General features: G+C 36.6%; 1 protein-coding gene across 6 annotated transcripts in view; it reads left to right on the top strand.

Moving 5' to 3' along the window:
* The window catches only part of ntng1a (netrin g1a), a 204,991-nt gene that overhangs the window by 116,753 nt on the left and 60,570 nt on the right, over positions 1 to 27,668 (top strand). For all 6 annotated transcript variants that reach the window (XM_059327481.1, XM_059327483.1, XM_059327477.1 and 3 more), the window contains exon 4: positions 22,368 to 22,540. In XM_059327481.1, coding sequence (XP_059183464.1) covers positions 22,368 to 22,540 — 173 coding nt within the window. The remainder of the gene's footprint in view (positions 1 to 22,367; positions 22,541 to 27,668) is intronic.

Below are 27,668 nucleotides of genomic sequence, written 5' to 3'. Positions count from 1 at the left end.
TGTCTTCATTGCCTTTGTGAGCGCATTGCTATGTTGCTGCCACTGACTTTTGTTCAGTGGAATAAATAGGAGCCGACTCATAAAAACTACAATTCTTTGACATGTACTTGTGCCTTCTCTTACTAAAAGTGATGCCGGTGAGACCATCAACATGAAAAACAAAGCCCAGCTGTAGTGTAAATGCTCCAGAACAGCTCAGTCGTGAGATAAAATCAAATACACGGAGAGCTTTATGTACAAACAAAATCCAGTGATGAGCCACCATGTCACTGACACTTTAACCCACAGAAGGTGTACGAGCCAATCCCTCACTATTTATCACAGGCCGGAGGAATCGACCGAGTCCAGAGATATGAGGAGCAAAGCTACAAGTGACATGAAGATTTTATCAGCGGAGCAGAGGACGCCTCAACAAATCCTCTTCCCCGTTCTCAGGGATGAAGCAACATTCATTTTTCACTTCACAAGCCGGAGTTTACACTTCAACTCTATAGCAACGCTTGTTTTCCTTTGGAGTGCTGCATCGCTGATAATGCAGATCTTATATTTTGTGCATTGATTTCTCTCCCAATGGGTTTAACCTTATTAGTAGCCAGCACAGACAACAAATACGAATTATGTCACCGACTGGAAGACTGCACTGCGATGTGCCCTGCATGACAAGACAACTCGCGCTTCACTGGGATGTGCTGGCTTCATATACAGTATTTCCAAAGTATGTGTGTGTAAATGGGCTCTTGTGTGTGTGTGTGTGTGTGTGTGTGCATATCCTCCAGGCAATATCCATCCTATATTTGTTCCATAAATCCAAATCTAGTTCAGGAGGAATTCAATCTAAAATCCCCACACACACACACACACACATAAAGATAATACAGGCAGCATCTTTGATTCCCAGTTCATTAATACACTGTAAAAAATAATTTGTTAAATTTACAGTAAATTACCGGCAGATGTGGTTGCCAGAACTTCATCGTAAAAAATACAGTGAGTGGTTTTCTACTGTAAATATCAGCAAAAACTGTAATTTAGACTGAATATTTCCATTTCTTTAAGGGTAATTGTGTCATTGTGACATCATGGCATTTCTCCATTAACTTTACATGAAAATGTTATATTTTACAGCAAACTGTTTCCTACAGTTCATGACAGTAAAAGTAAAAATTGTGCTATTCCTTGATTTACGGTAATTAAAAGCATCTACAGTTATACACAATTTTACGCCCTATTTCTGATGCAATTTGACAGTGTTTTACTGTAATTTCTACAAACATTTTTTACAGCGTAGCTCCACACAAACTAATGATTAATTACCGTTTACCATGGAGTTACATTAAAATCATGACAATCTCAATGGGTCCAATGAACCATTTTCTCATCTGATTTCTCATAAAGCCTTTTTATCTCCAAGTTAGGGTAGCCAATTCCCCTCTTATTGTGAAACCAGCCATATCAGAGGCATTTTCTCTTCCTCACTGTCGACGGAGCACATTCAACATTCATGTGGTGACCCATTTCATTAATGGAGAGGCCTTTTTCCACGCGTCTTCCCCCCGTCTTTGTGGGCCACCGCCGCCCTCATAATGGGCCCTCCTGTCAGGGTTTCATGACTAATCCCCTCATTGACCTCTCCTTCGCTTGCAGCACCCACCACCATACTGGTGATCTGGTGACTGGTGCAGAGTGGGGGAGATGTTGGCAACACTTGCATAGTGAATGCCATCTGGAAGAACATAAAACACTCAGAACAACTATAAACACGAGTCTATATTTAACTTATGAAATGTGAGCTTCTGAATACGGTTGTGGGTGATTCTTCAATTAAGGGAGTTTTTCTGTCCCCAAATGTTAAAAAATAATGTTCTTTAATCTCTGTTTTTTCTCTTTCAAAAAGTTTATCAATTGGTCTGGAACAAAGATCTTAGCATAGCTTTGATTGTATTTCATGATGATTTTGATATTTTTATAATTTTTTCAAAGTTGTCAGAGCAAAATGTCATTACCATCACAAAAACAAAACACTGATTTTAATACAAAATGATTTGAAAAGCAAGTTTTCACAATCATTCCAGTAAGTACAAAACATGCTCTTTATGAATCATATTCTAAATATTTGTAAGTACAATTGGTCACTGTTCAATTATGTATCATAGTAAAGTAGTAAATAGTAAATTAAGCTAATATATTCTAGTTATAAGGTAATAAACAGATAAATTGTCATTACCATCACTGCCCAAAACAGTGAAATTCTTGCCCATTTCAATTTTCAACACACTGAAAAAAGTATTAAAATGTCATCATTGAGACACAGTTATTTTTTCATAGCTACTACAACCTAACCTTAACAAATACAAAAATTGTTTTTCCTAAAAAACATTTTTTTCTTGAAAATCTACCCTGGGGACAGAAAAACTCCCTTAATTGAAGAATCACCCTTATATGCAGCATTTTAAACCAATATATGAAATCAGAATTCATTGTGATGTGGTTTTATGTGTGATAAATACACAAATAGTTTTTCACTTTAGTCATTTTCACTGCATTCATGTGCTTTTGGATAATCAGAAAAAAAATTGTTCCCAATCATACATTACATTACATGGCTCACCTGATCCATTTCTTTTGCTCTTTGTTGTCGTGCAATATTTCTATCTATCAAGTGTTGTGAAATTTGGTCATTAGCGAAAGCTAGCGGCTAACTGATGCTAGCGGCTAACTGATGCTAGCGGCGCTGCTTGTTACAGCTACAAGAGTAGCCATTAGCGTATCAATGCTAACTCAAAATTGTGGTCACAACATTAGCTGACATTCATAGCGGCTTTACAATCGTGCCAGAGAAATTCAGAGTTGAGCAAACTCAAAAACAAAACTTAAAATATTTAGTTTAATTGTCCAACTTAAAATTTTATCGAAGTTTGTTGCCTTGAAATTTTGAGTTCACCCAACTTTTCTTTTTTTGCAGTGTAGCCGCTAGCATCAGTTAGCCGCTAGCTTTCGCTAATGACCGAATTTCACAACAAAGAAATAAGAGTTATCAGAACTATTGTCCCTTGTTGTGAACCCCAACTTAAAGATATAAGTAACAACAACTCACCAACTTGTTTTTGAGCAGACAACTGGCTTCCTTTGTTGTGCTAACTTACATTATTGCCCTAAATGTCAATAATTCATATTTCCAAGTTTTACCAACTTAAATCACTGTTTTAGGCCAAAAAATACAAGCTGGCTTTTTTGCAGTGTACCTGAACACATTGACACATTGACCCCAGTGAAAGGAAGTGGTGATGAGCTGCAAAGTGCAACATAATCCAAAAAAATACCAATAAGAGTTGGCCACCCTTCTTATCAGTCAGACGTCCCACTGAGCTAGCCATAGCAGCATGGTGACATTAGAAGAGAGCATCGTGAGTGAAGAAAACACCATATGGCAGTATTTTCTGCTCATAAGATGAAGCAGATATTTCTAACAGAGGGAGAAGTGTTGACAGCGTCATCATACTGTTCCTGTTTGCCTAATTCACCTCGTGCACACACACACACACACACACACACACACACACACACTCAGTAACAGCACTGATGTGTTAAGATCCCAAAACTCCCCAAGCGAGATATTTGATTCTGATCTGAAGACGACAGGGAGTGATGAATAAAAACTGCTTGATAATGGGATCATTGAGTCATGAAAAGCGATTCTGAGCGAGTTATCTTTTGGGGAGGCCAATGAATGCAGACGCTCATTATGTATGGCCATCCAACGGTGCTTTAGCCTTCAAGCAGAACAGGAGCATACAATAGAGCTGCACCTGACAAAAGAGAGGAAGAATAACAATCAAACAAAGAAAAAGTGCTGTTCTGAATTTTCCAGACCTTTGCTCTTTTAGCAAGGTAATGTTACTCACTGGAGCACAATGGCTGTGTGGTGATGCTGGCTGATGGCTGAGATGCTGCTGATCCAATGATCAATAGCTTTGATAAGAGACGCGTATTTATGTCACTGCTAGTTTTGTAGCAAGTGTTTACTGACACTGCTGTTGAGTTAATTCACCTATGGCTAAGCCACACCCCCAAACGCAATGAGCCAATCACAGTGCGCATAGCTAACTCAATACACTCAGACATTCTCTGCTTCCACATCCATTGAAATGCATTGGAGTTAGTCCGTTTTCAGTCGTTTTTATGTGTTTTTTCTTGAGATTTTAAGTTTAAAATGTGTAAAAATATGATTCAAGAAAGCTGTCCAAACCATACGAACACATGTTGTTTGCTCCTGCCCTCTAATACGATTTCCTATTTCCTAAATTACTACAATTCTACAATTCTAAATTAGCGCCGCTGTTGTTAGCAGGAGATCATCCACATCCCTAAATATAATGGTCACCTTTAAAAAACATTTTTTCATGGTATGGCTTAGGAAAACATGCTGAAAGCGGACCTTGTTGTTCTTTATACTCCATATTCTCACCTTCCATTCTAATAACTACAGCCACTAGAGGGTGACGCCTAACAATAATTGTGAACATGGGTTGTAATAAGCTGCTGTTCACACGTCATGTCAGGCGCATAGCTAACTCAATACACTCAGACATTCTCTGCTTCCACATCCATTGAAATGCATTGGAGTTAGTCCGTTTTCAGTCGTTTTTATGTGTTTTTTCTTGAGATTTTAAGTCTAAAATGGTCAAACAGTGTGCATGGGGTACATGCAACTCTGGAACAATGTATAGCCCATTAATATGGGAGCAGTAACCCGGTTCCCTATGGCAGTGATTCCCAACCGCTTTTCCGCGGCACACAAGTGTGCCGTAAGAAATCAATATCAATATCAATATCTCCTCATAAATGACTGGAGACAAATCCAGCGACTCCGTCTTAACGAGCTCTAACGAGGTCGGCCGGCTCGTTAACAAGAGCCTCTTGTTAACAAGCCGGCCGACCTCGTTAGCGGCAGTTAGCTACAGTTAGCTCTGTAGCAGTACAGTGTGTATGTGCTAACAGGCTAACAGTTAGCTCTGTAGCAGTACAGTGTGTATGTGCTAACAGGCTACACAGTTAGCTCTGTAGCAGTACAGTGTGTATGTGCTAACAGGCTAACAGTTAGCTCTGTAGCAGTACAGTGTGTATGTGCTAACAGGCTAACAGTTAGCTCTGTAGCAGTACAGTGTGTATGTGCTAACAGGCTAACAGTTAGCTCTGTAGCAGTAGAGTGTGTATGTGCTAACAGGCTAACAGTTAGCTCTGTAGCAGTACAGTATGTATGTGCTAACAGGCTAACAGTTAGCTCTGTAGCAGTACAGTGTGTATGTGCTAATAGGCTAACAGTTAGCTCTGTAGCAGTACAGTGTGTATGTGGTAACAGGCTAACAGTTAGCTCTGTAGCAGTACAGTGTGTATGTGCTAACAGGCTAACAGTTAGCTCTGTAGCAGTACAGTGTGTATGTGCTAACAGGCTAACAGTTAGCTCTGTAGCAGTACAGTGTGTATGTGCTAACAGGCTAACAGTTAGCTCTGTAGCAGTACAGTGTGTATGTGCTAACAGGCTAACAGTTAGCTCTGTAGCAGTACAGTGTCTCTTGGACAATTTACAGTTATTATCCTTAAGATTACATTTCTGGTTTATTTGGCACCTGACAAAATAGATAATAGATTTATCAATCAATGGTGGCAGAAAACGCCTCCATTCCAGATAACTTCATTATGTAACTCATACACACAATGTTGCTGTTGTTTTTTTTCTATAATATTATACATCACATGTGTGTTGTATCTTTTGTTTATCCCTGCCGCATGTGTACTACAGTTAAAAAAAATGGCGGACCCCGCCACTGACAGAGCAAACTGCTATCTAAAGAGGTAACAATGGGTGTACATACATTTATTTCATGGCCAAATCAGAAAACTTAGTTTCAAAAGCTTGTTTTGATAAAAAAAAAGAAAATTTTAAGGACTGCCACTTTAAGGTGTGTATTGCGAATGCTGCTGAAATTTAAATATTGGTTAAAAAACATATTTTGGACCTTTAATCACACATGCTTCGTGCAATAAGTGCCTGTATTTGTGCATGCATTGCATGTTAAATAATCTCATCACTAATCTGCATTTAGCGGCTCTTTTCTATGTGTGACTTTCTTCTTTGTGCTACCCGCTTGGGAAGCCTTTTTCTACTGTACTGTTCAATAGCACTCAGGCAAAAGGCCAGTATTTGTATTAAAAAGGCTTTCTTGAATTACAAATAAAAAATAATTGAAAGATTTTTTGATTCCTACATTAAAAAAAATGTTTTTTGTTAGAGTCCCTGGTTTGAAAACAATGTTGCAGATCAGAAACTGGTCTTTTGGCTTGTTTTGTGATGTGGATAAATTGCTCTTGACGTGTTTTTTACTGCAATATTCTTTGTTTCTGCCTCTCACATGGTCTTTATTGCAAAATAGCTAGTTTACATAACTGAAGTGGTGATGCTGAGAAGGCCGATAGGCTCCATATCTCTCTCTTTCCCTCTCTGCCCAATAAAAACAACTAAGGCGAACTTGACACCAGCTTTTCTCTGATGTTATTATCACAAATACATCTGCAATGATAAATCAATTTCAATGATCGTTTGCAGAGAATCCCTCATATTTTGCAGTCGAAACACCCTCCAATATTGTATTACATGAACAGAAGCATGTCGGCTTCAGCAGCGCGGCTTTTGTCTCGTTTAGCCAGCTAAAGACTTCGGTGTGGCCGTATATATGAATATATTATATTCACTCATTAGAGACTTGTCTGAGGACTCCCTTGAAAATGAGATAGTGGATCTCAGGGGATTTATCCTCATATAAAACTAAGTTAAAGGTGGCATCACATGAAAAACTCACTTTTTCACTGCTTGTGCTCATACGTTTGGGAATCTGGGGTGCAAACCAACACACAAACTGTGAAATGGGTATTTTTTTTAGGCTGGAAAAAAAAAGCATGGGATCCAACAAACCATTCAGATTCGGCTCATTAGAACAAACTGCCCCTCAGCTGAGTATCTGCACTAACAGCTCTTCTCTGTGTCTTTTCTGTTTACTCTATAAAATAACTATGCTGCAAATTTTCCACCTGCTTTTGTTGATTTATGATGATGGTAAATCATAAATACAATCCCCTGCGACAGCGGTCAATCTGCAACAGTAAATCAGTTTCAGTGACCATTTGGATATCTTTTCCATCTCTTCCTCCCATATTTTACAGTTTGTACAAATATCCTGCAGTAAATATTACATTACCCAAACATGCAATCTTTATTGGTGCATCGTTCCTTTCACAGGCTGCTTAACGGATCACTTTATCATTTATTATCTGCAAATGCTTTCTGCATTTAAATGGTCACTTTATCTCATTATAGTCTGTTTTATCCGCTTGTATTTTGTGTAAATTTAGTTTTAATTCTCATTTGCTTTGAAGTATTTCCTTGAACTTTACTTGTACCTGTATGCTGCACACACTGCAAAAAAGCCAACTTGTATTTTTTGGCCTAAAACAGTGATTTAATTTGGTAAAACTTGGAAATATAAATTATTGACATTTAGGGCAATAATGTAAGTTAGCACAACAAAGGAAGCCAGTTGTCTGCTCAAAAACAAGTTGGTGAGTTGTTGTTACTTATATCTTTAAGTTGGGGTTCACAACAAGGGACAATAGTTCTGATAACTCTTATTTCTTTGTTGGGAAATGCAGGAAAGCGGTGAAATTCCGTCATTAGCGAAAGCTAGCGGCTAACTGATGCTAGCGGCTAGCGGTAACTCATGCTAGCGGCACTGCTTGTTACAGCTACAAGAGTAGCCATTAGCGTATCAATGCTAACTCAAAATTGTGTTTGCAACATTAGCTGACATTTCATAGCAGCGTTACAATCGTGCCAATTCAGCACATTGCAGAAGTTAGCAGAAGTAAGGATTAAAAGTTATTACAATGTAAAATTATAAGTTAGTACAACTTACAGTTGAGTTGACAAAAATCTGAATTCAGAGTTGAGCAAACTCAAAAACAAAACTTAAAATATTTCGTTTAATTGTCCAACTTAAAATGTTATCGAAGTTTGTTGCCTTGAAATTTTGAGTTCACCCAACTTTTCTTTTTTTGCAGTGCACAGCTTGAAGTCCAGATTTTCATTGTTCAAACCACACTGACAATAACAATGAATTCTATTTTGGCAGCACAAAAGATCAAGTTGGCTCCATATTAAATACAGACTTTTTCTGACTCATTAGAGTCTAAAAAATGCCACCAACCCTGACCTGAAATGTGCAAATACAAAAGCCATGGCCCAGATGTAAACACACACAAACCCAGTTCTTCTCTCTCCAAATCTTCATCTCTCTCCTCCTCTCACACCTGCACAACCTCCTTCAAGCTATTCTCTACATCTCATGTCGTTCTCATTAATCACCAGAGGCCATGCAGCCTCTCATTTAATTTAGTGGAAAAGTTAGAGCCCCCTCTGGTCTATCAGGTGCTCCCGTTCTCAACACAACAATGAATACATGTATACACCAGGAAGGCAGACAAGGCTGATATTGTGCAAGCTCATCCAAGAACTAATTCTCTGAAAAGAACGAGTAATATATGGAATGATTTACCACTTGATATCCGTCAAGAAAAAAGCAAAATATCCTTCAAAAAGAAATTAAAGATGTACTTTGTCAGTGGTTAATGTTAGGTGTTGGGCTTATTATATTTTTTGGGGGGTTTATTTATTTTTTTTCCGTTTATTTTGGTTGAAAGGACGCTACTCTTTATAGAAGCGATGTTTGCCTGGATTCATGATGTCCAGGATTACAATCAATGATACTGGTTAAAGCTGTATTGGTTGTTTTTTTTTTTGTATTTTATTTGTTTTCTGATCAAATGCATTTGACCAATTATTCCTAAACATTTAATCCAAATGGCTATAATTCAATGGTTTGATTCTACAAACTGTCTTTTAAATTTGTGCTGCACTTTTCTAATGTATTTTAATGGGGATCCTTTAATAAAACAAAACAAATACTGTTTCCACTGGGCTATTAATGACCCTCACCCAGGCTTTAAGATGCTAACAGTTAGCCCTTCTGCTACACTGTAAAAAAAAAAAAACGGCAGCTGTGGTTGCCAGAACTTTACCGTAATAAATGCGGCGCAGCTTTTTGTAACATTACGGTAAAGCACTGTTGATTTCACGTTCAAGATTGCCCTTTTATTCCATATTTTACCGTAAAAAATAAAAAGTTTTTCCATCAAAATAAACGCTGTTCTGCCATATAAGAAAATACTTTATAAATGCTGCATAAATTAAAGATTTTACCATTAAATATTACAGTATATTTCTGTTAGAGATATGGTGTTTAGTACATTTAACAGTGAGAAAAAGTATTTTTACAAAAAATAAATGCAAAAATGATGGCTTGTGTATATATATATATATATATACACTACTGGTCAAAAGTTTTAGAACACACCAACTTTTCCAGAATTTAATTGAAAATGATGCAGTTTAATGTCTCAGTGTACTCTGAAATTAATGCACATTTGCAACATTTAAAATTCTTTATTGAGCATGATAGTGTTTTGAAAGTAAAAAAAAAAGATTCAAAATCACATTTTATGTTGGACTAAAGGACTAAAAAAAGACACAAAATGACCAAAAAAAGACACCAAAAGACACAAAATGACAAAAAAGACACCAAAAGACACAAAATGACTAAAAAAAGACACAAAACGACCAAAAAAAGACACAAAATGACAAAAAAAGACACCAAAAGACACAAAATGACTAAAAAAAGACACAAAATGACCAAAAAAAGACACTAAATGACTTACAAAGACATGAAAAGAATTAAAAAATGGACAAAATAGCCCAAGACTCCATAGAGTTAAGTTGTTAACCCATTTCTTGTTCCCTGAAAAAGGCCTACTTGTATAATTCTGAAATGTACATTATCTTTCAGTTTTGGTTAACCTTACCTTTTTTTATTTACCTCTGGCCGGTCTATCAGGTGCTCCCGTTTTCAACACAACAATGAATACTGTTTCCACTGGGCTATTAATGACCCTCAGCCAGGGTTTAAGATGCTAACAGTTAGCCCTTCTGCTAGCTGGGAAGCTGCCAACATTTTCTGTAATTACACCTGCTCTTTGGGTCCCACCCCGGCTTCAGATTCTGGCCCCTGGTGGGCCTCGCCATGGGAAATGTCTGCTCCAGACATCGGGATTATGTAACAAGGAATCGGGTTGCCAAAGTTTAATGGCTGGTGACAATTAAGAAGTTGCAGATTTAATTATTTTCCATATTTGCTGCTATTATATACACTCCTCTTCCCCGAGATAGCTTGTCAGTCAAATAGTAACACTAATACTAAATCTACTTTTTTTTCCCTTTGTTATATACCTTAAAAATGTGAAATATAACACTTTACAATAACCAACTAAGTGATGTTTATAGATGGTTTATAGACCAATTATTAACCATTTTACAAAGTGCTATACATATCTAATCTTTAAATGTTTTCAACCAATTTCTTAAAGGTATATGAATCATTTCAAAATCATTAACACACTTAATATGGTGGTAAAAATGTTATAATGAGTGTAATAAACAATGAATTATAATGTAATTGTTTGTTAATGGTAAAGGAACTATAAACTTACATTAATATACCATCTTTTTGCCATTTATAAATGATTTAGTGAGTTAAACATTCATAAAAATATGTATTTAGCATTTTAAATGGCCTATATACGGTTTATAAATGATGATTAAACATTAATAAACTATCTGTTTACCATTTATAAATGATGGTTATTGTAAAGTGTTACCCAAAAAAATTATACTGGGCACAAAATTAACTATGTATTTGGTAGATACTTGTAGAAAAATGTTGAGAAAAGTGTGGCTATTTCTACACTCTACACTGTCCCTCTCTCTCTCTCTCACACACACACACACACACACACACATTCTTGTACTTCTATCTTTGTGAGGACCCTCATTGGAACAGTGAATTCCCTTGCAAGGTTATAATAGTTATGGATTTTTCTTTTGTTTTAGTTTTAATTTCGTTGTGAATTTTTGTTTTCAAATTCAGTTTGTTTTAATGAGTCTTTAGAGTGAGTTTGCTAGTTTTAGTTTAGTAGTTATTTTTTCGAAATGCTTTAGTTTTAGTGTAGTTTTTTATTAGTTTTAGTGTTTTGTAATGGGGTATTTGTTGGGTGGGAGATTAAAAGGGGTCTCAGTAAATTTTGCCTTTATTTCCTTTGTCTTATCCATCTTCATTATGGATGAAAAAAGACGAAAAAGAAGGACATTTTCACTGTAATTTTAGTTCATTTTGTAACCACACAATACAGTTTCAGTTAATTATCATTATCATGTAACCTTTAACCCTTAAAACAAAGTCTGAAATCTCAGAAAAGCCTTTAAAGAAGTGAGGAAATGTCCTCACTTTGTAAAAATGTCCTCACTCTGTTGGTTAAAACGTGTTCTGGTCCTCACTATGTAGGAAGTACAAGAACACACACACACACACACACACATTATTGTACTTCTATCTTTGTGAGGACCAAAAAGACACAAAATGTCCAAAAAAAGACACAAAATGGCCCAAAAAAAGAAACAAAATGACCAAAAAAAGACACAAATTGACCACAAAATGATAAAAAAAAAAGACACAAAACGACCAGAAAAGACACAAAATGACCAAAAAAATACTGACTCATGAGGACCCTCATTGTAATAGTGAATTCCCTTGAAAAGTTATAATAGTTTTGGATTTTTCATTAGTTTTAGTTTTATTTTCATTGTGATTTTTTGTTTTCAAATTCAATTAGTTTTTAGAGGGAGTTTGCCAGTTTTAGTTTAGTATTTATGTTTTTGAAATGCTTTAGTTTTTATTTGTTTTATTTGTTGGGTGGGAGATTAAAAGAGGTCACAGTAAATTTTGCCTTCATTTCCTTTGTCTTATCCATCTTCATTATGGATGAAAAAAGTTGACAATGACGAAAACGAAGGACATTTTCACTATAAGTTAGTTTTGTAACCACAAAATACAGTTTCAGTTCATTTTTTAAACTCTCATTTTGAGAGCACCGGCCAAAATGTCCTCACTTTGCTAAAATGTCCTCACTCTGTTGGTTAAAAATGTGTTCTGGTCCTCACTATGTAGGAAGTACAAGAACACACACACACACACACACACACAAACACACACACACACTGGGGTCACACACACACAGTCTGCGGACTAGCTACTGACCCATACCAATACCAAATCTACTTTTTTTCCCTTTGTTATATACCTTAAAAATGTGAAATATGTTAAATGATTGTAGCAACAACACTATCATAGCCTGTATTAATCTATTTGTACCCCCCTGTTCCTGTCTTTTTTTTACTGTTATTATTTTTAATGTCTGTTTTGCATACTGCTATTGGCAACGGGTGTAACTTTTGTAATGCCATTTTAGTCACCTACTTTTGAGTTCAATGTATGGTATGTATGTGAAAACTTGAAAAAATAACATAGCAAAAAAATTATACTGGGGACAAAATTAACTATGTATTTGGTAGGTACTTGTAGAAAAATGTTGAGAAAAGTGTGGCTATGCTGCTACACTTTTTTTCTACACTCTACACTACACTCTCTCTCTCTCTCTCTCTCTCTCTCTCTCTCTCTCACACACACACACACACACACACACACACACACAGGGGTCAAATGCAGTCTAACCTCTCTCAGTCTGCGGACTAGCTACTGACCCAAACGGATCAATGCTGGAGGATCTTTGGGGAGTAACTTCCTTTCAGGGCTCCAGTCAGCAATGTCACTTATGAAATGACAAGATGGCTTAATATCTCTCCTCCACCTGCCTCGCCTTGAATCAGTACGGCTCCATCCTCCCAGTGACGGAGCTCTCTCTCTCTCTCTCTCTCTCTCTCTCCTCCGCAGTGCATTTCTGTCGCCGAGTCCACAGCCAATAGTCTTTAGCTGAGAGCAGTATCAGTGAGGCCCAGCATGTCGATTCTATCGAACTGGCTTGGCATGTCACAGGCAGTAAAGACCTCTTGATTGACTCCTGCTTGGATAGCATGTCCAACTGCATACATTAGTAATGCTGAGCATTCGATAGATGGATGGCTCGGACCGATTGATGCAGGCAGGCGGCACATTTACCTCCATGCACACTGTAAAAAATGTCTGTAGATTTTACGGTGAAAAACTGCTAAACCGTGACAGTAAAAGACCGTAAAATGATAAATGGGTTAATTCAGTTTCAGTAACAATTAAACACTGTAAATGTATATATCAGCCAGAACAGTATTTTTACAGGTTTTAAATAAAAAAAACATTACTCTATTATAATAATAATAATAATAATAATAATAATAATAATAATGCATTTTATTTATAGGCGCCTTTCAGGACTCTCAAGGTCACCTTACAATAAACAATTAAAAACAAAACAATAATAATAAAACAGCAATGGCAATAATAATAAACAACAATGAAACAATTACAAATTAGAACAATAAAGACAACAATGACAGTAATAATAAACAATAAACAACACTGAAACAATACAGAGAAAAATTGTAATTTGAAAATATTACTGTAAAATACATTGGCACCGTGTTTGTAACAAAAAGCATCACTCTAATTTTTGCATTTATTTTTGTAAAAATACTTTTTCTCACTGTTAAATGTACTAAACACCATATCTCTAACAGAAATATACTGTAATATTTAATGGTAAAATCTTTAATTTATGCGGCATTTATAAAGTTTTTTCTTGTCAATTATATGTCAAATCTTTTGATGGAAAAGCCTTTTATTTATACGGTAAAAAATGGAATAAATGCAATCTTAAACATGAAATCAACAGTGTCAATATCTTTTTACCGTAATATTAGAAAAAAGTTGCACCGTATTTATTACGGTAACGTTCTGGCAACCACAGCTGCCAGTTTTTTACCGTAAAAACAACGGGGTTTTTTTTTACAGTGCAGGGAACCAGAGATGGACTGAAGTTGCACTTGCAATGACAAGCATCACAAAATAAATCATTCTGTTGTCTCGGCTGCTCGTAAATCTCAAGATCTCATTATTTCTTCAGATTTATAATGAATTATTTTGTGAGTAACATACAACAGAATCACTCATCAGCTCACCAAAACAATCATTAAAATAATTTGGAGTTCAGCAGCTGGGTCACTACTCTGTGTGTCACTACCAGTTTTAATTGGCTACTTCAGCATATCACTCTTCCAATATTAACTGTGTGAATATGAGCACAGCCTGGCAGTACAACTCAGCACTGACTGTTGCTTCTGTAGAGACCCAACTCTATTCAATTCAATTCAATTCAACTTTATTTATAGAGCGCATTTCATGCACAAGGCAGACTCAATGTGCTTCACAATGTATACACATAATTACAGTTAAAAAAAACCCAACAACAACAAAAAACACAGAAAAATCAAACAAAAATCGATTACAAATTAATTGAAGAGTGCAGGTAGACAAGTTATTCCATATTCACCACATATACACTTACTTACTCACACATGTGCACACACTCTCACAACTTCACGTACACAGTTCAACCAAATGCTGTAGAGAAAAGATAGGTTTTTAATCTGTTTTTAAAAATGGCTACTGATGTGAACTCTATCACTAAAGTCATGTGTTCATGTGTGTTGTTGTGATGTAACAGACTCAAACACAGCTTTTATCCAACTGCAATAACCACCCTCAATACTGGAAAAAAACGATAATATAATATATTTTTCTTTTTATATTTATATTTTTATAGACTCTTAAATGTTGCACTGACTGGAGAGCACTTTGAATTCCGTTGTACATGTGACAATGACAAATAAAGACCTATTCTATCTGTGTTGCATGTATACAGACTGCAATGAAAACTGTGCACCTGAGTAAAAATATGATTCAAGAAAGCTGTCCAAACCATACGAACACATGTTGTTTGCTCCTGCCCTCTAATACGATTTCCTATTTCCTAAATTACTACAATTATACAATTCTAAATTAGCGCCGCTGTTGTTAGCAGGAGATCATCCACATCCCTAAATATAATGGTCACCTTTAAAAAACATTTTTTCATGGTATGGCTTAGGAAAACATGCTGAAAGCCGACCTTGTTGTTCTTTATACTCCATTTTCTCACCTTCCATTCTAATAACTACAGCCACTAGAGGGTGACGCCAGTAGTTTAATTGTGCAATAAAAGCTTGTGTATATATATAAAAAAAGGTTTATTCTCACTGTACTGCACTTTCAAAATAAAAAAAGGAATTGTGCACAAAAATGAGAAATGTCATTGTCGTACAAAAATAGTTGGTAAGTCTCATTGTTTCAATCAATTTGTTTGTATCTTCCAAATATACTTAAATGAGATTTTAAGTATAAAGATAAATAGAGGAAAAAGATAAATACGCTAAAATAAAGGTTTTGAATGCTTAAATATCATCTTTGCTGTTTTTAATGTGCCCCTCTGATTAAACACTGGCATTAAACACAGTAAAACTGGTCTAGAACCGCCACTGGTATGACGTGGTTGCCGTCCATGCCGTCGCACAGATTTTTTCAACCTACGTCTGTTTTTTAATGCAGTGACTGTGTAAATGTTTTTCTTTTCTAATGCCAACAAATTGAACCAAAATTGACATTTAAGAGAGAGAGAAGTAATACAGAGAATGAGGCATGACTTTTCTCACAGCCTCCACTTTTCTCTAACTGCCCACTTTTTAGTGAGAGGAAAGGAGTTGCTGGCAAAGAAGGATATAATTAGGGGGAGGTTGGGGGCTGAGGTCCATCCCAGGAGAGCTGGAGCTGATATCTCACTCCTTCCACTTCCCACAATGCACTGCAGGCTGGGGGGAAAGAAGTAGAGGAGGCAATTAGCAGGTAACACGTTAGCAGACAGAAGGATCTGTTTAAAGCCAATACAGACGTCAGCTGCAAGCTACATGTCGATGGGTAAGAGCTATATCTCGGAGTGAGTGTGTGTGTGTGTGTGTGTGTGTGTGTGTGTGTGTGGGTGTTTGGCGAGATCAGGTGGGATAAATATATTGTACAGAAAATTAAATTCTGTGTGTGCAATTATCCACCGACAACAAATCACCTGCACAAACACACACACACACACATACACACAGCTCAAGGCCTTTTTAACAGCCACTCCTTTGTTTCTATTTTATTTTCATCACACACAATTAAACCGGAGTGTTCTCTGAACCACCCGCCCCCCGACACCGCTGCCCGCCCCTTACACCCCCGGTGTGTTGTCTCTCATTTACAGCACACACTGACTGCAGACACAAGCTGAAAAAAAAAAGCGTTTATTAACAGAGTGTTTGACCCAATTGGCTCTCGTATGAAAACACCTGGGCGTTAGATTGAAATTTAATTGCTTCACTTAGTTAACCCACTTAAGGACCATGTTGAGTTTAGTCTGCTCAATTTGTTGGGATCAGCAGCTTTGTGCGTCGGGGATGTTGTAGGCTTGGATTATGGGTAATTACTATCAATTAGTAGCTGATACTTTTGGCTTTGAAGCTGCAACGAGCAAAACGGAGCAATGTCGGGGAATGAACTTGGCTGAATGGAATTATGTAGATAAAGGCTGAAGTGATAGAAAGGAAAAGGAGCGTTTTTGAGAGAAATGGAGCATTGTGCTGCTCTGTTTTTGTTTGTAGTGTCCGGCATCATCAGTGGGAAAGGTGCAATATGTCGTCTGCACCCATGGTCTCATTGTTTCAATCAATTTCTTCCAAATATACTTACATGAGATTTTTAAATAAGCTAAAATAAAGGTTTTGAATGCTTAAATGTTATCTTTGCTGTTTTTAATGTGCCCCTCTGATTAAACAATGGCCACCACAGTAAAACTGGTCTAGAACCACCACTGGTATGACGTGGTTGCTGTCCATGGAACTCGCACAGATTTTCAACCTAGGTCTATACTGTTTTTTAATGCAGTGACTGTGTAAATGTTTTCTTTTTCTAATGCCAACAAATTGAACCAAAATTGACATTTAAGATAAAGGCTGAAGTGATAGAAAGGAAAGGGACCGTTTTGGGGGGAAACGGAGCATTGTGCTGCTCTGTTTTTGTTTGTAGTGTCCGGCATCATCAGTGGGAAAGGTGCAATATGTCGTCTGCACCCATGGTGTCAATCAGAATCCCATTACTGCAGAGGTCATAGACAGACTGCTCCAGGTAAGCTAGGTCTCAACGGGCTGCTCTGCTCACATTTCTACCAGGATAAGGAAAATAATAAATTTGCGCCCAACAATATCTTCTGTCTCCCATATTTCAAGGAGAACTTTAAACTCTTGTCAGATATGAGGATATGTTTGCTGCCTTTCCTCTAGACAAAATGGAATCAAAACTTCAGTCAAGGTTTGTTTTCTTTTAAACTTGTTTCTTTTTTTGCCGGTCTAGCAATTTGAGCTCATAGCCTCATGGGTAATTTTATGAATACATATCAGGACCTTTAGCTCACAGGCGGTGGCTGGCACACTCAATAATGCCTCGAGCAATATCACTTTGAGAGCACCACACAAAAACAAAGATGCCTTAGCTACATGAATATTTATTAATGGGAGATACTGGAGTTGGAAAATGACAGACTAATAGGTGGATGGAGATGAGAGATATGAAGAGAATGATACAAAGACTGATGGGAAGTCAGGAGGCGACAGCCCACAGAGCTTTATATGAAGCAGGCCTCCACCACTGTATACGTACTGGCCCCCCGGAGGAAATCTGCTATTAAAATGCTGTTAAATACACGTCTGCTTGGCTCCTTCTCTGAAGCTGTTGTTGCTGGAGCCTCCCCCTGGTATTCACATTCACAAGCCACTGCTGATTGGCAGCACAACAGCACTGGTGGGCACAGGACCCTAAGGGCATCACTGGCGGTCTCCATCATTATGCCGACGGCTCTATCATTTCTGGACGCTGATTAAAATGTTGGCAATGTTAAAAGAAGCTGAAGGTTAAACCACAAAGGGCTCGATGTGAAGTCGCTTCACACCACATCCCCACACACACACATACACACACTAACAAGGCAGACTTCATAACAGAGGAGGAAAGAAAGAGCATTAAACAGTGCTGTTCGATTCTGATCTTGGCTTGATTTTAGCCGCTAATGGACGCTGACTCAACACGAACCACTTTTTCTCAATCAATCCCACTATATACGTCTCCGTGTCGACTGGATATCACTATGATGCTCAAGATTTAATCCAGTCTTACAGAAGGGTGGCACAGCTAAGCTCCTCAAAGTGGACTCCTTGAGTGTCTCCAATGAAAAAGCCTTTCTGCTCTTATTTCTCTGAAAACACTAGAGTAGTTCTTCATATGCACTGCAAAAAAAGAAAAGTTGGGTGAACTCAGAATTTCAAGGCAACAAACTTCGATAAAATTTTAAGTTGGACGATTGAACAAAATATTTTAAGTTTTGTTTTTGAGTTTGCTCAACTCAGAATTCAGATTTTTCTCAACTCAACTGTAAGTTGTACTAACTTATAATTTTACATCGTAATAACTTTTAATCCTTACTTCTGCTAACTTCTGCAATGTGCTGAATTGGCACGATTGTAGCGCGGCTATGAAATGTCAGCTAATGTTGCGGCCACAATTTTGAGTTAGCATTGATACGCTAATGGCTACTCTTGTAGCTGTAACAAGCAGCACCGCTAGCATCAATTAGCCGCTAGCATCAATTAGCCGCTAGCATCAGTTAGCCGCTAGCTTTCGCTATTGAATTTCACCGCTTTCCTGCATTTCCCAACAAAGAAATAAGAGTTATCAGAACTATTGTCCCTTGTTGTGAACCCCAACTTAAAGATATAAGTAACAACAACTCACCAACTTGTTTTTGAGCAGACAACTGGCTTCCTTTGTTGTGCTAACTTACATTATTGCCCTAAATGTCAATCATTTATATTTCCAAGTTTTACCAACTTAAATCACTGTTTTAGGCCAAAAAAATACAAGTTGGCTTTTTTGCAGTGCACTTCTGTGAATCTGTCAGTTGTTTCATCTTATCTTTTAGAATCTGTTATTGGATCTTATATTTCATGAGCTTCTTACTCCAAATACTGCATGCCCCAAATCAGAATTAATGCACTGAGAAGCTTAAAGAATGATATGATAAGCATGAAATGTCTGCTCACAGTGCACTCATGATGACAAAGAGTGGTGTCTGTCTCTTTTTCATTACAACAACCTCAGACAGGATCCAAAATATAACCAGGTGTCGGACCCCAACCTGAGTCGGCATGCAGCCCTTGCATTTGGGGTGAATAGCAGATGTGTTGAGTATCAGGGTCAAGCAGTGATGAGTGGTTTAAGGCTGCGCTTTTACTCCAAATTATTCAATTTCTGCCAGGATAAAGCTAAGCTGTGGTGGAGCAGCATGGGCAGGGTGACAGAGGCCAGCTGCTCCCAGAGCTTCTAACTAAGACGTTAGCGAACAGGACTGTGGGGCTATCTGTGTCATCTCCTCAACACCTTTGCCTCAGGACTGAGAGACATGCCTTTCAGCTGGGCATGCTCCTTTCAGCTCCCAGTTTTTAAAAAAAAAAATGTAAAAATAGCTGAATGAAAAAGGGCACTTTCAAAGGAGGGAGACAGTTCTCAATAGTGCCATTCTGTCTGCCTCACAGCCTTTTATCCGGAAATAAACAAACACAGACACGGTTCCATAATTTTAGGATGAGTCATGTGTGTTGGAAGTTAGATTTCCAGTTTTTATATAAAGTTGCAGCCACCGTAGTGTTGGCATTGGCACCGTATGGTGACTCATGAGGTGCTTTGGAAACAATAATGTTATCTTAGAGAATCAAACCTGCTAGTGCTGACATTATTGGAGTATATCGTTTCACATTGCATCTTTAGATGTCAAGCTGCACTGTAAAAAAGCCAACTTGTATTTTTTGGCCTAAAACAGTGATTAACTTGGAAATATGAATTATTGACATTTAGGGCAATAATGTAAGTTAGCACAACAAAGGAAGCCAGTTGTCTGCTCAAAAACAAGTTTGTGATATGTTGTTACTTATATCTTTAAGTTGGGGTTCACAACAAGGGACAATAGTTATGCTAACTCTTATTTCTTTGTTGTGAAATGCGGGAAAGCGGTGAAATTCATTAGCGAAAGCTAGCGGCTAACTGATGCTAGCGGCTAACTGACGCTAGCGGCTAACTGACGCTAGCGGCGCTGCTTGTTACAGATACAAGAGTAGCCATTAGCGTATCAATGCTAACTCAAAATTGTGGTCACAACATTAGCTGACATTTCATAGCGGCGTTACAATCGTGCCAATTCAGCACATTGCAGAAGTTAGCAGGAGTAAGGATTAAAAGTTATTACAATGTAAAATTATAAGTTAGTACAACTTACAGTTGAATTGACAAAAATCTGAATTCAGAGTTGAGCAAACTCAAAAACAAAACTTAAAATATTTAGTTTAAAATTCTCTAGTAGAAAACCAATGAAACAGGAAAAACATGGGGTGGAAAAATCATAGGAAACACTCATTAAAGGAACAGAATATAGATACATTTTAAGGCTTATATGCTGAGAATTAACCATGTTTTTAATGTTAAATAAAGCATTTAAATGTATCCATCACAACCTTTCTGTAAAGGACTTTACACTCACACCCGCTCATGCTGTTCTCTTTTGCAAAGTTCTTTTTAAAAAAAGCGTCTACCAGTTCTCCCATATTCCTCAGAGTACCTTTGTGCTGCATGAGGATCATAAATTAATTTAACAGATAGATATCCCCTCAATGCTCATCTAGCCACAGCAGAAAAGGAATTTGCTGAGTTTATTGTTAAATGAAGGTTCTGGTGAGCAGGATGTGAGTGAGGATTTAGTGCACCTTAAGGGACTCCCTCTTTCCAAACTGAAAATATGCTTCTGAGATCTCATCTCATATTAATTTGTCATAGGGAACGTATCCGTGCTGTTGCTCCATGCCGCCCTCTGGCTAACTCTGAGCTATCCGTCGCCTTGCAGTAGAACACACCAACTTTTCCAGAATTTAATTGAAAATGATGCAGTTTAATGTCTCAGTGTTCTCTGAAATTAATGCACATTTGCTACATTTAAAATTCTTTATTGAGCATGATAGTGTTTTGAAAGTAAAAAAAAGATTCAAAATCACATTTTTATGTTGGACTAAAGGACTAAAAAAAGACACAAAATGACCAAAAAAAGACACAAAATGACAAAAAAAAAAACACCAAAAGACATAAAATGACTAAAAAAAGACACAAAATGACTAAAAAAAGACACAAAATGACCAAAAAAAGACACAAAATTACCAAAAAAAGACACAAAATGACAAAAAAAACACCAAAAGACACAAAATGACCAAAAAAAGACACAAAATGACTAAAAAAAGAGACAAAATGACAAAAAAACCCACCAAAAGACACAAAATGACTAAAAAAAGACACAAAATGACTAAAAAAAAACACCAAAAGACAAAATGACTAAAAAAAGACACAAAACTACCAAAAAAAGACACAAAATGACTAAAAAAAGACACAAAATGACCAAAAAAAGACACAAAAAGACACAAAATGACTTACAAAGACATGAAAAGAATTCAAAAATGGACAAAATAGCCCAAGACTCCATAGAGTTAAGTTGTTAACCCATTTCTTGTTCCCTGAAAAAGGCCTACTAGTATAATTCTGAAATGTACATTATTTTCCAGTTTTGGTTAAGCTTACCTTTTTTTATTTACCTCTGGCAGTTCACCACTTACCTTTGGACCCTTTCAAGCTGTTCATTTTGACTTGAACTGCTTGAATTACAATAAAAAACTGGAAAAATTGGGCTGTTCTAAAACTTTTGACCGGTAGTGTACGTGGCTCGGCGGCTCCATTGTCCCGGTGCTTGTTGGCGTGTTTTCAGCCTCCTCTTGCTCCTCTTTGTCCCTCTCTTCCACTGTGACCTTACCACAATTATGCATCCTCCAGTGGGACAATTAAAACTGAGCTACCTTCCCGAGCGAAGGAGGGAGTGGAGGGGGGGTTGAGAAAGAAAAAGGAGGAAATAATGATGCCAGATTTGTTCGTGCCTCCTTTGAACCATCTCCTCTTGAAGTTGAAGACAGTTTCAGCCGTTCTGACTGTGTTCCAGTGCCACTGCTAGTCAAGGACAAGCTGCCCTTCAGCCACATTGTCCAACAAAATAAAAGCTGTCTGTTGTTCATTCAGCGCCAGAAAATTCACTCATGTTGACGTGGTTGTCCTCTTTCAACTCCTCCAACCCCTCACCCCACCCTCCCCACCACCCTTCTCCATCTTTGACAGGTGCAAGTGCAACCTTCACGCCAACAGCTGTGTTTATGACAAAGAGAAGCTGAGCTGTGAGTGTGAACACAACACCACTGGGCCCGACTGTGGCCGCTGCAAGAAGAACTACCAGGGGCGCACGTGGAGCGCTGGTTCTTACCTGCCCATCCCCAAGGGCACCGCTAATATCTGTGAGTACACACACATTCTTGTACTTCTATCTTTGTGAGGGCCCTCATTGTAATTAGTCAGGTGTCTTAGCTAAATAAAGGGGACACGCTGGACAAAAGAACCACATTTTTTCCACGTGCTCTCTATCACCATAGGTTTCAATTTTTGGTAGGAGCCACTTCATCAAGATGGCCGATCCGAGATGGCACCCATATAAAGTCTATGAGAACCAATACATCTTCCAAGCCACACAGAAGGTCAATCTTGGTGTCAAAATCTACATTTTCTGGGTCCAGGAATCATTTAAAGCTGTTGAGAATATCACTAGATGATTATTTGATCAAATAGAAATGTTCATTTGCACCCAGACTGGTAGGCAACTCGCTTCAAGTGCTGCAGCAGAGAATCCTGAGCTGAAAATGTTTGGAATCTAATAATTATGTAAATACATGGCGAAAATGAACATATCTATTTGATCATCTAGTGATATTCTCAGTAGCTTTAAATTATTATTTGACCCAGAAAATGTAGATTTTGACACTAAGATTGAACTTCTAAGTGGCTTAGAAGATATACTGGTTCTCATAGATTTTATATGGCTGCCATCTCCGATCTGCAATCTTGATGCATTGGCTCCTAGTCACGTCCATGCCTTCCTCTTCCCCTCCCATCTAATCAGTACGACCATTAGAGGTTCTTATCCTGCTAGGTGTAGGTTTTACCAGCACTGGACGAAATAATGGAGGTTTTCCATGCAACTTTGAATGAAAATAAAGGGCCATCTACACAGACGTGATAAAAGTTGAATGCCAATTAGCAGCATCCCGTATGTTATCTTTGAAAGTTCTGACAATCATCGCTTTAATACCAAGATATTGAGCTGTGAGGTTTCAAAGCAACATGAAGCAATTAACAACATTTCAGCGAGATAAAAGGTTGAGAAGCAAAGACAGCGGGGAGGACAACTTTTCTGTATTTGATTAATCAAGTCCTGTGGAAGTACATGTGTCCAAAATGTCGTATGTAGTTTCACCAAAGAGTAGTTTGATGTTATCCTCTGTTCTGTAGCCTCGTGTTGTGGTTTAGCCTAATAAAACAGGGATGTTGTGACATGGAAATCCTCTGAAGAGAAGCTGGAATTGGACCAAGAATTTGCAATATCATGCCAAACGATGCTAAATATGGACAAATTGCATTAGCAAAGAAAGCAGTGTTGGCTGGTCAGACTGTAAGCCGTTGATAGTAAAAGCACACACTTACAACAACACTAAATCAGAACTACACACAGAAATACAAAGCCTGTAAACACAGCTTAGAACTTTTTCTGGAGCATTCAAACACGAGGACGACTGCACCAAATTAGCAACTTACACTCAAAAACAGCAAACTGGGTGTCTGTTACCTTCTCCTTAGTCTAACATGTAGCTTCTACTAAATAAAATGATGTTTTGTGGTTGAACAGTTTTAAAACATGTAGTTTTAGCATAAAATGCAACACTTTAAAATTTACTAGAATACTTTATGTTAAAACAACCTAATTAAATTGCTGAATATAATACGCTGTTTAAAAATTCTTTATTTTCTGAATAATTACTATTATGTTCATTTTCATATGATAAAGGTAATATTTTAGGCTAAACCACTTCAACCTAACTTTGTTTTGTTGGCTCAGCACAATTAATTCATGTCCTGCACTATTTTAAAAAGTAGTTGTAACAACCCTATTAAATAAAGTAACTCTTAATAATGTCATACACGTTTAAATGGCCCAAGAAAATTATGTTAGTATGTTACAATTACCCTTACAAATCTAGTTGGACTGACCCCTGGTAATTAATTAACAGTAACGCAAATACATCATGTTGATCTGACATATTTACATTTTGTTCACTCAAAAAAATGGTTTCTCGCTAAATTAAAGCATTTTATTTAGGTGGAAATTATTTCCATAATTTTATTTTGTTCTTGGAACAAGTTATTTTTTTGAGTGTACATCAGGCTGGATCATTTTAGACTAGTTTCCACATTGAATAACTGTTTCAAACCTTTTTTTCCCCACTTCACTACTGCATTGGAATTAAATAATACATTAGCTTTGAGCTTGGCATGTCTACACACTGTGACAATCACTTTTAAGCCCCCCCCCCCCCTCGCTAACATTACCAGCCATTGATTTCAAACCTGCATGAACAAATGACTATCATGCACTATCTCCTGTCTCATCCTTTTCTTTCATTTTTTATATTTACACAAATTTACATATTTACATTTTGTTCACTCAACGAAATTGTTTCTCGCTAAATTAAAGCATTTTATTTAGGTGGAAATTATTTCCATAATTTTATTTTGTTAAGGTATTTTTCTGAGTGTAACATGCACACAAACAGCCTTTTTATTAGCAATGGACTCTCCAGTGTGCAGTACAGTATGTGCAGTGCACTTATTCCATCTGTGAGACTCTGAGTCTGCATACCTGACCTCCACATCCACACGAGTGTAAGGAAAGTCAGCCCAGAGGCAGCAGCAGCAGCAGCAGCAGCAGCAGGTGACCTGTGTCTGACTTCACTCTTCGTTACCGTCTTCCTCCTTTACAAAACACCCACGACATCAAGTCAGTGCTCTGACTGAAAGGACCAGGCATGCTCTCTCCTCCGTATGTACAAACTGAGAGTGCTGGGTCAGGGTCTCAGTTCATTTTTACTTTCAATTACAAGTTTTTTTGATCTGTATTTAAGGGAAAGTGACATCCAGACTAAATTAAATGGTAACACTTTACAATAACCAACATTTATAGATGGTAAACAGATGTTTAATCATCATTTATAAACCGTATATAGGCCATTTAGAATGGTGAATAGAAAATGTAATAATGTTGAACTATAATTTATAAATGCCAAATAGATTACTTTACCATAAACAAACATAATTATTAATTTATTAATAGCTTAACACTCATAACATTTTTAACACCATTTTTAACACCATATTAAGTATGTAAATATGTAAATTGAAAGTAAAGTTCATTTTTACTTTCAATTACAAGTTTTTTTGATCTGTATTTAAGGGAAAGTGACATCCAGACTAAATTAAATGGTAACACTTTACAATAACCAACATTTATAGATGGTAAATAGACCATTTATAAATGGTAAACAGATAGTTTAATCATCATTTATAAACCGTATATAGGCCATTTAGAATGGTGAATATAAAATGTAATAATGTTGAACTATAATTTATAAATGCCAAATAGATTACTTTACCATAAACAAACATAATTATTAATTTATTAATAGCTTTACACTCATAACATTTTTAACACCATTTTTAACACCATATTAAGTATGTATATATGTAAATTGAAAGTAAAGTTCATTTTTACTTTCAATTACAAGTTTTTTTGATCTGTATTTAAGGGAAAGTGACATCCAGACTAAATTAAATGGTAACACTTTACAATAACCATCATTTATAGATGGTAAATAGACCATTTATAAATGGTAAACAGATAGTTTATTAATGTTTAATCATCATTTATAAACCGTATATAGGCCATTTAGAATGGTGAATAGAAAATGTATTAATGTTGAACTATAATTTATAAATGCCAAATAGATTACTTTACCATAAACAAACATAATTATTAATTTATTAATAGCTTTACACTCATTATAACATTTTTAACTCCATATTAAGTATGTAAATTATTTCAAAATTATTCTTATACCTTTAAGAAATTGCTTGAAAACATTTAAAGATTAAATATGTATAGAATTTTGTAAATGGTTAATACTAATTGGTTTATAAACCATCTATAAACATCGCTTAGATGTTATTGTAAAGTGTTACCAATTAAATAAGCACTGCTGTGATGAAGCACAGTAATAACTGAGAGCAGTGTTTTATGATAAACAAGTCAATGATTATATGATTATATTTCATTTGTAGATTAAATGATTTCACTCTATCCCCAATCTTCTGTTTTGCAATCCTGGGTGACTAACTCAAATTTAGTGTTTAAACTATTAACAAACTCTGATAAAAAAAAAAGTTTGGTGCAAATATGTTGCAGCCATTCTTTTCTTGTTCTTTTATTCTTTTGCTTTTCTTTCTTTGGAATGACAGTAGAGAAAGTCTGCACATTTCAAGAAAACACTTCATTTCCTCGTGAATTTTTCTTGTTGTGCTGCTTTTTTTGTTATTTTTTTCTGAAAAGACTGTTTCATCTACAAATTCTTTGGCATTTTTCGAATTCAAGGGAAAAGAAAAATATGTACAAATGACTGCATCATGCATTTCTTTCACCCCGAAAAGAAACAAGTCTTGACTTAAACCAAATGCAAAACAAGTTTTCGTCTTGTGTTATTCACGTCTTTGACTGCTGAACTATATTAAGATAATTTCTACTTACATTATGAGTATCTATTCCAACAATATATCTTTCCGCCATTTCTTTTTCCGTCATTAACCATCGCCGAAATGTTGTGGAAGCAAACCAAAACTTGTAGTGTCTGGGTTCATAGCATCATTAGAAGGAGCACACAGCTTTTCACCACCTTCTCCGGGAAATGTCCAATCCCAATCCAATCCCCTTTATTTGTAGCACATTTAAACAACACAAACGTCTCCAAAGTGCTGTACATAAAATCAACAATAAAACAAACAATTCCATATACCAATCAGCAATAAATAATAAGTGTATAAATCGAAAATGATGCCATAAATAAAACAATACAATCAAACAGATAAACATAGTAAAATAAAATAAAAGACATAGTTAAGAGTAGTAAAAGAAATAAAAGAAATAAAAGACAGAGGACCACAAAACTCACGCAGTGTTAAAAAGCCAGGGAATAAGAATGAAAATCGTTTTGAGACGAGACTTAAAACATTCCACTGTTCGGACATGGAAATGTGTCGGATAAAAGCTGCTACCACAGGACTATGAACCCAAAATAAACAGACTAAGCTGTGCATTCATTGCAACAAGCAGATCAAACAAAGCTGAAATAACTATAACATGATGACAATTTGAAAAAAAAAAAAGTAATCAAATTTCAAATTGTCAATTGTAAGAAGCGACAGGCAAACAGTTTTTACGCAGCTACACAGGCTGGAAATACTTGAATATTATCGATTTGCACTATT

Source organism: Centropristis striata, chromosome 23, assembly GCF_030273125.1.
Source record: "Centropristis striata isolate RG_2023a ecotype Rhode Island chromosome 23, C.striata_1.0, whole genome shotgun sequence".
Taxonomy (NCBI): Eukaryota; Metazoa; Chordata; class Actinopteri; order Perciformes; family Serranidae; genus Centropristis; species Centropristis striata.
Note: the sequence above shows the minus strand (reverse complement) of the source record. Positions and strands in the feature narration are given on the sequence as shown.